Raw genomic sequence first — 12,245 nt, 5'->3', positions numbered from 1 at the left:
GGGGCCGCACGGTGGTGCTGCAGCCCCGCGGCAGAACCGCCCGCTTTGCCGCAGCGCCGGGCGGCCGAGCAGGGCCGGCTCCGGAGCCCGCCCGAGAGGGGTAAGACGCTGCGCCTGCCGCAAGGCAATTCCCGGCCTGGCAGGCTGAGGAGACGGTCACGGAATCAGACCCAATCAAGTCCCACTGATAACCCAGCGCTGCCACGTCCACCGCTAAACCACGTCCCTACGGATCGCATCCACGTGTCTTCTCAGTATCTCCAGGGATGGTGGCTTCACCTGGGCAGCCAGTTCCAGAGCCTGACAGCCCTTGCAGGGAAGATTTTTTTCCTCATATCCAATCTGAACCTTCCCTGGCACAACTTAAGGCCATTTCCTCTTGTCCTATCACTTGCAACTTGGGAGGCCAACACCCACCTCCCTACCACCTCCTCTCAGGTAGCTATAGAGAGCAATAAGGTCTCCTCTGTGTAGTGGTGAGGGGCCCAAAACTGAACACAGTATTCAAGCTGTGGCCTCACCAATGCCAAGCACGGGGTGACAATCACTTCCCCAGTCGTGCTGGCCACACTGTTTCTGACACAGGCCAGGATGCTGTTAGCCCTCTTGGCCACCTGAGCACACTGCTGGCTTATATTCAACCACGTGTCAATCAACACCCCCAGGTCCTTTTCCTCTGGGCAGCTTTCCAGCTTTCCAGCCCCAAGCCTGCAGAGTTGCATGGGGTTGTTGCAACCCAAGTGCAGGACCTGACACTTGGCCTTGCTGAACCTTGTATGGTTGGCCTGGCCTAGCAGGGGCACATGAGAGGTTACAGGGGAGAAGAGAATGTCAGAGGTACTGGCATGGCTGGTAACAGCATAGCCAAAATCTCAAGTCCGATGTGTCTCTGTGGACATTCTCTCATTAGAAACAAACAAACCACACTCACAAAAACACCCCAACTCCCTCCCAACGTCGTTATTATGCTTTTAAATCTGTACCACCCATATGTGCTTAAGACAAGGAATACCATGCACCCTGATTTGGATCACACTCGGACACTACACAGTACCACTTTCAGACTCTCTCTCCTTACGTTTCCCAAGCTGCTTTTTTGACTGGGTAAGACAAGCCAGGCTTTTTACTTTTTTGTGCACCATACAATGGTATTGCACTTAAAAAAAGCCCCACCCTCAAATTCCAAGTGCTTGTCCTACAGGGAAAAGCTGTCAAGCTGGATGCCCTGCAGAAATAAGGTAATCAAGGATGAATAAATCTCTTTGCGCTGTGCTAGTTCTGAGGGCATTTATTGCTTTAAGAGGAGGAAAAGTAGAATGAGTGCCTGTTTTGACAGCCATGTAAAACTTGCTTCACTTCACCCTGAACCAGGAGGAAATGAAGACTGAGGGCTGCCAAGGTGAATCCAAATAATTAGGTCATCTCATAGGTCTTGTCTTCTCTGTATTGCCCAGTGCAGAGGGAGATTAATTTTCAGATTTCAATCCAATCTCTGCTCTCCTTCTTACAGGAGAGGGAGAGGGAATAATCTTGGCATTTAAGGAAAGACAGAAAGAGATTTAAAATACAGAGCAGAGCACAAAGTGCCTTGTATTTCATCTTCCAAGACTTCTACCTCCTTCTCAGTCTGCAGAGAGCAGTCTGTCAGGATGCACACTTACTGAAGGCCAGAAGGAAACATTAAGAAGTAGAGGATTTCTCTGGGAGGGAAGATGAAAGAGACTATACAACTCAGCAAGGGAAATCAAGTGCAACAGCAGCACTTGCTGCTGATTACTGTCCTTTGTGCAATGCTCTTCTCCAGAGCACTCCCACACAACCCTTGGCTCTCCAGCTGGTTTCCCAGAGCAACACCCAGCACCCGTGAGCCTGACAGCAACAGCCACGGTTTCCAGATAAGGGCTCAGCTACTCAGACACCAGCAACAGCAAAATCATCACTTACAAATCATGACAGCAACTGATTTTTGTTCAGGGGGAAAAAATTGATTCTCCAACTCACTGATTGTGGTGAAGACGCTTGTGAAGCAGAAGTAATCCACAGCATTCAGGGAGAGCAGGTGATACAGAAACTGTTCCCGTTCTTCTTCACAGCGCAGGAAAGCGTAACGCTTGTAAAGTTTCCTGGTAGAAACAAACACATCGCTTTCTTGTTGAAAAAGCCCCGCATATCTTAGGGGATGCTGTAATCTCAAAACACCAACTGAAGAGCTGATCTTCATGGGAGGTATGAAAAGTGAGATTCCTCAGCTAACACAAGCTGCTAGAAACCCGTAGGGGGCAAATGCCCCCTGTGCTACCCAGCTTTTACAGACCAGTCTTGGCTCCATGCTACCATAGCAAGGCTACAGGTTCATCTCATTAAAGGATCAGTTTTGGTTTTGCTGCAAAGAGAGATATAAACTAACATTGCTCACAACAGCAGATCTGAACCAACATATAGCAACCTCATTTCTTCCCACAACAGAATAAGCCTTATCTAATAACCTAATCTTCCTTAGAAAACTAACCAGAAGGCATCAAAGCATGGAAGGCACTGAGCAGCAGCAGAGGTCCTCCTGCCACTCTTTAATTTTGGCAAACCCAGTGTACATTCAAAACTGGTAGAGGGGACATTAGGTTAGACATTAGGAAGAAAATCTTTAGTGTGAGGGTGGTGAGACACTGGAATAGGTTGCCCAGGGAAGTTATGGAAGCTCCATCCCTGGAAATGTTCAAGACCAGGTTGGATGGGGCCCTGAGCAACCCCATGGCAGGGGGGTTGGAACTAGGTTATCTTTAAGGTCCCTTCCAGCTTAAACCATTCTATGACTCTATTATCACTAATTGCCCGAAGTGGTAAAAAGGCACACCAGGAGTTAACCTGAACCCACTCTGAGAAAGCACTGAGCTTTTAACACTGCAGTCTGAAAGACCACAGACTCCCAAAAAGTTGTCAAGGTAGGTAGATATAGATGGACCTTCAAGAGAAGCTGGGTCTGCCACCATGCCTTCAGCTGATCACCCAAGAGGTGACTGTCTCCAGCTACTCCTCTTTCTTCCCATTAGCATATGTTTTCTGTAGCTTCTGGCATAATTGTGCATGTAACACAACAGAGCCAGTTCTGCTAAGAGCTGCACACAATAACTGGGATGTTTTCATAAAGTTTGGGGTTTTTTTCCTAAGTGCATTGCTTTGAGAAAATCAAGCCAGGGAACATCTACACAGGTAGATCCTTAAGCGCCTGTTTGTCCAGAAGGAGGCAAAGCTGGAGCAGCTGCTAAGGGGCTGGGGGGCTGGCCTCTAACTCCACCTGTTGCAGCCAGGATGGTTTTGGCTTGAGTCAACATAACACAGCACTGCTGCTTCATCTGCACAAAATACAGTGATTGCAGGCCTGTGAAGTGGCTTGGATCAAAGCACTGATCTGACCCAAACCCAACACCTCCTTCCTGAAAGTTGGGATTTGTTGTTCCAGGCAGATGGAGCAGACTTCTGTGCTGCTGGGCAGGCAGTACCTCATCCCCCAGCTCCCCTCTGCCCTTCAGTCATTTCGAGCTGGAAACCGCAGAGGCCTGTACAGCTCCATGACACACCAGTGAGGAAGACATCAAAGTGAAATTTGAGAGAAAGAGCCAGCTTACTTGGCAAGTGCCTGGTTGGAAAGCAGCTGCTTCAGGTGCTGAGACAAAAGCTTCTTCTCCAGAGAAAGCCTTATCCAGGCTCGGGCTCGCCCCACATCAGTCTTTATCTCACTCATGTTCTGAACATGCCTGAAACAAATGGGGGAAAAAATAATTATAGACAAAGAATTTAAATCCCACATACTTCAAATGGCAACATCTAGTGTGATGCAGCAGCTGAATCAGAAAGTGTCTCCTGACATAATTTCTAGAGAAAGAGATCCCCAGCATGGCCCTGCAGAGCCCTGCCCTGGGGCACTGAGACCCCCGGCATCCCCAGCATGGCCTGGGGACATGGGACAGCCCTTCCCTGGTATGGCAGGTTGCAACCCAGACACACTCCAGCCTCTACCAGCTGCTCTGTGTCCTGGCCCTTGCTTGGCCAAGGTGAGCGGGGGTAGATCTGCTCATCCCTGCATTGCCTGAGGTCAGTGTCCTCGTGGACACTGCTAACACTTAAAAAAAGCAGCCACCTTATGAGACCCATTGGTATCAGTCTCTCCTTCAAGCTGCTGACATGAGTGGTTATGTCTGTGAGGGCAGAGGACAAATACAAATGTTAAGATTTTCTCAAAACCACGATCTACTCCAAAGACTCTAACAAACCCTTTGATGGCAGCTGCAGTGGGAAATCTGAGAAAAAAAGAGGATTGTTGGGGAAAACCAGTCACAGGCAGTCACAAGCAGAATCACATTTTCAGGGATGTGAGGCCCTGGAGTAAGTGGTGATCTGAACAGGCCTCCACCACATGCTTGGTCTGTAGGAAAGCAGAACTGTTCTACAGGGGTTTTCTTCTATGGTTTTGCTTTTCTTTTCTTTCTTTTTTTTTTTTTTTAAACTTCCTGTGTTTCAGTTTTGAGAATGCCAGAAGCCCTAGAACTTTAGAGCACAGGAAGTTTTAGAAGAGAGAGCATTGCAAAGCTGCTTCAAAAAATCCCTCTCTTGATTAAATAAACAGCAATAAAAATGAGTAACAGTCTCCAGCAAGGAAAAGTAAAGGCTGCAATTTCTTATTTTTGATGCAGTTTACATGTTACATGGACAGGCAATTCAGCCCTCTAAACCTCTGTGGCAGGTTCCAAGGACCATCAGCTGAGTCTGAACTCATCTTTGTTGCAACTTTCCAACTCCCACATCTTCCTCAAAGGCCCTGCGTGCATTTCCCAGCATTAGGGAATGTGGCAATATTTACTCCAAGGAAAATCCAACAAAGTCACGCTGTGACTGATGCTTTTATGTTGACTAGTATAGTCTCACTGTCTCATGCTTTCCCCCATCTGTTACACCCAAGTGGGAGCTTTGTGTTATATTTAGACCCTGCATTATTTCAGAAAAATACTTTCTTCTTTATAGAGCTTCTAACATAACAGGACTAGTGACCTAAGAGTAAATTTACAAAGTATAACTTCGTGCTGCCTAGAAATACATGTCTTCTTTGCACAAATGAAGTAGATACCAGACATAGCTCAGCAGCACCATTCTTCACCAGGCTGATCTACACACATACTCAAAATACAGGTCTGTCTTTGCAACCCAAGCTTAGGGGTCTGTATCACATAGCTCTGTGCTGTACAGACATATATGAAGCGCCATCAAGAAGAAAAAAAATTAAAATCAATGGGAGCAATGGTAGCTTGCCAGTGGCAAAAGCAAGCTGCTTCAAAACCCCCTTACAAAAAAAAACACAAAAACAAACAAAAAAAAAAAACAAACAAAAAAAAGAGGAAAGAAAAAAAATTAAAAGAAACTTCCCTCCCGTTCCCTAATGTGACACACAGATTGTTCTCTGATGGACCAGGTGAGAAGCACTAACTATCAGTGAGCTGTAAATCAAACCCAGGAGGGCACATTAGACTCACATACAAGCTCTTGCTCTTTATAAGCATGCTCAGCAGCCTCCCTCTGCCAGCAGTGATGCCCACCAGCTGAATCAGTGCTCCTGGCACTGGAAACCCTTCCTGGCCCAGGGTGTGACAGTTTTAGACTTTCCAAGTCCAGACAGCTGGGCATGCAATCCAGAGTCCTTGGGAAACAGGAGGTGCACTACACTCAACTACATCGTGTTGAGACTCTCCTCAGACATTTCAAGTCTTTTGAGACGGGAAGATCAAAGCACAGACTATCATCTCCCTCCCTCTGCCTCCCTCCCCCCAGTGCTCGACTTGAATTACACCTAATACAAAACACTAAGTAGAATATGTTCTCTTACTGTGAGAAGATTCAAGTACAGATGGACTCAACCTTATTCCATGCACACTCTTTACCTCTTCATTACCTGCTTCTGGTTCAGACTAGATGGGCAGTAATTGTACATTTGGGAAAAATAAGCATCTGCAGCCACGCAGCTCACCAGAAACATTAAGAAGATTCAGTAATCAGTCTTAGCATCAGCAAAAGCAGAGTGTAACAGAACAGAGCATTGAGGAACTCAAATTTATTTCACTTTCAGCTGTGAGAGTCAGAACAGCTCTATTTTTATCAGTGACCTAAGCATAAGCACTGTATGCTCATCACCACACAGCAAACTCTTCTTATCAGGGCACTGAACAGCGATTTCAGTGCAGCTCCCTGGGTTGGGACTTGCTTTTAATCCCGTTAGTAATAAAGAAAAATCTGTTTTCCCTGTCAAATGTACGTGAGACATCCCCTCTGCAAATAGCTGTTCTGACAGAAGAGGTTACAGCTGCTCAGTATTGCCATGCCCCTGAGGATGGTGTGCTTGCTCCTGATGCCAGTGTGGTCAGAAACGAGCTGTACTAGCTCATCCCACACGGGTAGCAGGTCCTTGCTAACCCAGGTTCTTCAGACTGCAGCAAGTTAAGGATCACTGCTGTGTGCCCAGCACCTGGGGAGGGGAGGCATGATGGGGCATGAAAGCAAGTGCTGGCAAAAAGGAACGGCTTGCCCAAAGGGGAAGGACCTGACACCTGAACCCAACTGGACCAAAGGTTTCAGGGAGCTGCCTTGGTGCTAACTAGTTTGGCTGGACATGCAGTGATGTGCCTGAAGTGGGAGGTCATGCTGGAGGCAGGCTGCAGCAGGAGTCTGCTGCGGAGCTGGGAGAGGGGTGGGAGAGATGCTGCAGATCCTCACCTGGGGGAAAAGCTGAAGGGCATATCCCAAACACACTTGTGCAGAGACTCTCCAAACCAAAATAAACATCTTGAGCATCTTTCTTACCACATGTAAGGTGCCTGGCTTTGCGAGGGAGGCAGAGGACACACCACATTACCTGCAGCACAGGCTCATTGCTCATTCCGAGCGTGACTGTGATTCAGCCCTGCTTTTTAAGTTGTTTACATAACCTTGCATGAGCCATCAAAAACAAGCTGTACTTAAGGCAATGCTTAATCCTCTAGCCATTAGTTCAGTTAGCACTGCAGCCCTAGCCTGTCCTTCTAACTTCAGCATAAATCTGTGTGTGCAAACCAATACTAGGCAGCATTCCTCCCAAGCAGGAGAAAGTATGCCATGAGATTAGGGATGACAAATTCAACTCTCCAGGATTTTCTATGACCAGACTTGTGTGGACAATCATGAATACCCAACATAGTACAAAAGGTAGCCTTCTGCTTCTGTACTTTTCCTCTCTAAAGCAGTGGAATTACTCTTGTGATTCAAGCAAGAGATCTCTGCTCAGATCTGTGCTGGGCTTTCCCACTGGAAGTACATGGAAGATGAAACACACGCAGCAGCAAACACACATGGCCTCCTCTGTCACCAATCCCCATCCAGATCCTCCTTTATCCTTTTCCCCAGACTGACCCTCTACCTGCCCATCAGCCTCACAGGACTGAATTAAGTAAATAGTTGCCTCATCCCACAAAAGGGATTCTAAAATTATGGACACATATTCAAAATGACCTCTTGGCATTACCCAGTGTATAGTCTCCCTCCCTCCTTCACATGTTGTTTTAGCCTTATGTGCCATGTGACATTCCTCAAAATCAGAGTACAAGACTAAAACTACATTAAGTCAAGCACAAAGGTTGCACACTGCAGGTGGGAAGTACAGTCATTTTCTTTCAGAAACATCTGACTAATCTGTGGGATGTCACATAAAAAAAAATAAATCTATAACAATGCACATGGTAAAAATCAGATCACTGTAATCATGTTTTTGTGAACTGACTACAAATAATCTCATTTTTTGCCATGAGATTTTTTGCCATATTTTTATGTGGAAGAAGATAGGGTATCACAAGAAGGAATACTCATCATTTTGCCTCACACATTAAATTGCTAGCAATTGATAGTAGCTCTCTACAGAAAAGCATTATTGCATTGCTCCTCCTCTCTTTCATGGCACTTTTACCCCACTGCAATGCTTAGCCATGGCAAGTGTAGTGTTAAAACAGTGTCTTGACCTCACATGGCTTGGTCAAGGAGATGTCCTGAAGAAAAAACTGCCTGATGCTGTCACATCACTCTCCACCTCTTCTTAATTGCTTTCTAATCCTTTCAGTTGCCAACCAACACTTCCTAAAAGCTCTCCAGAGAGATAGCTGTGATTTCCTACAGAGCACCTGCCCTTACTTCTGACTTTAAACTTACCCAAATACTAGGCTTGATTGCATTTCTAAATTTGTACATTTATTACTATTTGTCATAAGAAGCTAACTGAAAAGAAAAAGCATTGCTCAGGCATTGCAAGCAGGTTTTTCTAATCCTTTGCTTTGCCTATTAACTTTACTTGCTTGGTCAGTGATTTAAAGCAAACAGAAAGAAACAAGCTCAAAGTAGCAAGGAATTCCACATATCTGCTGTTGTTGGTAGATGTTCTAGCATTATTACTGGTAGAAGAACCTCCTGAAGAAAACAAAAACCCCCGTAAAAATTCTGATTTTTAATTGTCGTTTAGCTAAAATAAAGCAAGTAAACATGCAAAAAAGTTTTTTGTAAAATAAAAAGGCAACATTTTGTAGATTTGGATGTGGGCTAAGGAGAAGGTTTAATTCTCATTAGCCTTTGTGAACAGCCAGCCAGTGAGTTATCTTTTACCTTATGCTACACAATTAAAACTACAATTAATGCTTTAGGAAACTGTGTACCTCATATCTTGTATCAGGGAAACCCTCAGAGTAGGCAGACTAATTCCTGTATCAGACTTTCGTCTTTCTGTTCCAACAGCAACTGCAACAGAGGAAATATATGAAGTTATTACAAAATTACAGCAAAGGTCTGCAATGCATTTGTTTTACATACAGCTGAAAAAAATCTGAAGTGCCTCACGACTACAATGTTTCTGTGCTTTATCATTAACTCTATCCTGGAAATGTAGGAGTGGACAAAATGAAAAATGCTTAAAATGTTACTTCTTCCTTAATGCAGCACTGAACTGGGAGATTGAACAGTTTCCTTTTTTGTATGTGAAATCTACTAACATAAAACTGTACGGTGATGAGATCTATTAGTAAAATGTTTTTATGGAAAACAGCTAAGGAGGATGGGATAAAACTAAGCTACAGTAGCACATTCAATGGTAAGAATGCCATGCATTTCTGTGCTCCCTTACTCTGATCAAACTGCTTTGTGGTGTCACATTTTGCTCTCAGGAATTTGTGCCTGCCAGCCAGATTGCTTAGTGCATTACTCATTGGAACTTATTAAAAAGTCTTTTCATGAGCAAGACTAGTTTGTCCATAGAAACGTCTTTGAGGATCGATCATACAAATTCGCATCTGCAGGATCTGGAGGATTGGAGAGTCTTTGGAAGATGTCCCACTAAAGTTCAGAGACTTTTACAACAAAATCTAGCAAGCAGCAGCCTGTGGGCAGGGAGATCTAAAAGTCATAAGAAGCTCAACCTCTCTCACAACACAGAAGTAATGTAATGATTACACAACTTCTGAACTGTACTGTCTGCCAGCATATTTATTGAACATGGAGTTATTCACATTGTGATTTGAGAGACAGATTATGCTCACTGAAAGAAAAACGTCAGCTGTCTTAGACACACCTTCAGCTCCTTGAGAAATCACCTCCTGTGGAAACACTCGGGGTGGTGAAAAGGGAGTGAAGGTAGTGAACTGAAATTGAGTGATTTTTCAGACAGCAATAAGAAGTATGTTAATTTGCCTCCAATGGTGTTAATCTATTTAGTCCAGACATGAAGGCATCTTCATGGTGATTATGAAAGGTCTCAAAATGTAAACATGTTATAAGCAAGCAAATACACTGAAAACATTGCATGGGTTTTGTGTGGCTGCACTGTTCCTCCCAGGCCCAAGTTTATTCACTGTGATGGACCCTTCATGGAGTCAACTGCCAAGTACTCACCTGGGGATTCTGCATTATGCTCTTGCTTCTCTTCTCTTTCCTGGTACTGAAGTAAATGGGACCACAAAGCAGATTTCCCCTGAAAATTGAATATGTATTACATAGCTTTGAATAAATCAGACAAAAGAAAAGAGGCCACTGAACACTGCAAAATAGTAGGATGGCATTTTGATGGACCAAACAGTCAGCAGTGAGAATCAGTCCTTCTCTCTTGGGCCATGAGATCTCAGGAAGAGGAGAGGACCATCTCTCTGATCTGGCAGTCACACCACCCGCTTTGTTTCTTTGTCCTCTCCCTGGCTTTCCCTTCTGAAGGTTGAAAGGGAAGAAAACACCTACTTGACAACATCATTGCAATTTCAAGAGGTACCTCTCAAATAAAAACAAAACACCCAGAACTCCTCAAGCCCTCACAAAATATGAACCAGGGACTCTGAACCCAAAGATGACTCCTAGTTTAAGCTGGAATGGCACCACCAAGCAGCAGCTTAAAAGGTAGAGATGGCATTCAGTGTTTGCTAGACTACTGCACACACAAAGTCCTGAGTTTCCAGTTACCAACCTGCTTGACCTGCAGACCATGGCTCCAGATTCTTTCTAGCAGATCACAGAGGCTAGCAATCAATGTATTTTCCTCCAAACCTGTTATGTTGGCTTCTCCATGACCCAGCTCAACTGCTTCATGGCCCATCTTCTCTACCAACATGCGTTTAGTCTATTAAAAAATAAAAATAAAAATTCCCAAAGGTTTCTAAGAATGTTATCCAATCAGGGACAGAATTTATAGATGAGTTTACGTAAGTATGCTTAATCTAGAGGCCTGACCAGAGAAACCTCAAATCTCTTTACAGAGATAGTAAATTAAAAAGAATAATTAAAAAAAAGAAAGTTTGCATAATTACTCCATATTGTCCTATTTCTATAGTTTTTTTCAATTGTGATATTTCTACAGGGTTGATCTGTTACCAACTGGTATCAAAAGCAGAGTACAGAGATAGATACATTTCCAGTCTTAGTAATTGTTTTTCTTCTTGTTACAGCTATTCAAGTTTAAAACTCCAGTAATAACTCCAGTAATAATGTTACCAACTGGTATCAAAAGCAGAGTACAGAGATAGATACATTTCCAGTCTTAGTAATTGTTTTTCTTCTTGTTACAGCTATTCAAGTTTAAAACTCCAGTAATAACAGTATACGACCAACCCGTTGGCTGCAACCAACACCTGGTGCCTATAAAAGCTTCTTCAACATTAGAAGCTGCTGTACTTTACTTGTTCTGCATAAACAACACACACAACAGTTGCATGTGCTGAATGCTCCCTTTTCTGACTAAGGGTCTTGTGCCCATTATGTTTAGGTTCCATTTACCTATGAACAATTAAAGGAAATCCTCCCTAAGATGTCTGATCATGCTGATTCTCCTTCCTGTATTTTTTACTCATTTCACCAACTTTGACTGCATAAACAGAAGAATGATAATATGTTCCTTTTTCCCTATAAAAGATAACACCCCAAAGGGACATCCACCCTGCCATAGCCTGGTACTCCAACTCACTCACAACATTCCAGCTGTGAAGGGCTTTCAGAACACCATCTACAGATACTATTTAGGCTCAGTGTAAGCAAAGGGATAGCAGGCAGCAGGAAGGGGGTGAACCTCACCTTCATGCGACATTCCTTCAGTAACCCTTCCACAAATTTCCAGTTGGTTTGAGCAATCACAGCTGGAGAGAGGTCTGAGAGTTTGGGCTGCCTTAAATTTTTTCCTAAACTCCTTGCCTCTTGCATGTATTTCTAAAAATAAACAGAATCATTTTAGATATTACAAGTCAGAGTGATTTTCCTCATCCTACTCCTAGGTAAGCAAATGCTGGTGAAAGAAATGAGCTAGTGTTAATCTAGGAACAACATCATGATTTATTTGATGCTTAGCTGTCAGGCTGGAAAAGCAGAGTGCTCCCTTTTGACAACAGAAAAAACAAGATGCTTTCCTGTGTGGAACCAAAACAATCAATGTTAACTAGTGAACTGTGCTGTTAAACATTAGCACAGAGTTAGCCAGAGACAGTGCATAAAAGTGCAATAAATTCGTTCAGCAATAAAATCAAAATATCAAGTTTTCTTCCATTGTTACTTGGTTTACACTTTAAAAAATCTAAAAAATTAAAAGCCATTTGTCTAATTTGTGACAATCTGTATGTAAGTGGAAAAAAATATTTTGTAAGAAATCACAAGAAAAAGAAATAAATCTAGTGAAAGAGAAAGATTCCATTTGTTACTTTTATCTGGAAGGTTTATGTAGG

At 43.7% G+C, this 12,245-nt stretch overlaps 1 protein-coding gene across 1 annotated transcript in view; it reads right to left on the bottom strand.

The window, feature by feature from the left end:
* Nucleotides 1-12,245, bottom strand: part of DENND5B (DENN/MADD domain containing 5B) — a 63,707-nt gene that overhangs the window by 8,668 nt on the left and 42,794 nt on the right. Inside the window, exons 9-14 of the mRNA XM_009995214.1 lie at nucleotides 11,605-11,736; nucleotides 10,505-10,657; nucleotides 9,943-10,021; nucleotides 8,715-8,796; nucleotides 3,624-3,752; nucleotides 2,002-2,123 (exon numbers count right to left, since the gene is read on the bottom strand). Coding sequence (XP_009993516.1) covers nucleotides 2,002-2,123; nucleotides 3,624-3,752; nucleotides 8,715-8,796; nucleotides 9,943-10,021; nucleotides 10,505-10,657; nucleotides 11,605-11,736 — 697 coding nt within the window. The remainder of the gene's footprint in view (nucleotides 1-2,001; nucleotides 2,124-3,623; nucleotides 3,753-8,714; nucleotides 8,797-9,942; nucleotides 10,022-10,504; nucleotides 10,658-11,604; nucleotides 11,737-12,245) is intronic.

This window comes from Chaetura pelagica, unplaced genomic scaffold, assembly GCF_000747805.2.
Source record: "Chaetura pelagica isolate M959 unplaced genomic scaffold, ChaPel_1.0 scaffold343, whole genome shotgun sequence".
NCBI classification, from domain to species: Eukaryota; Metazoa; Chordata; class Aves; order Apodiformes; family Apodidae; genus Chaetura; species Chaetura pelagica.
Note: the sequence above shows the minus strand (reverse complement) of the source record. Positions and strands in the feature narration are given on the sequence as shown.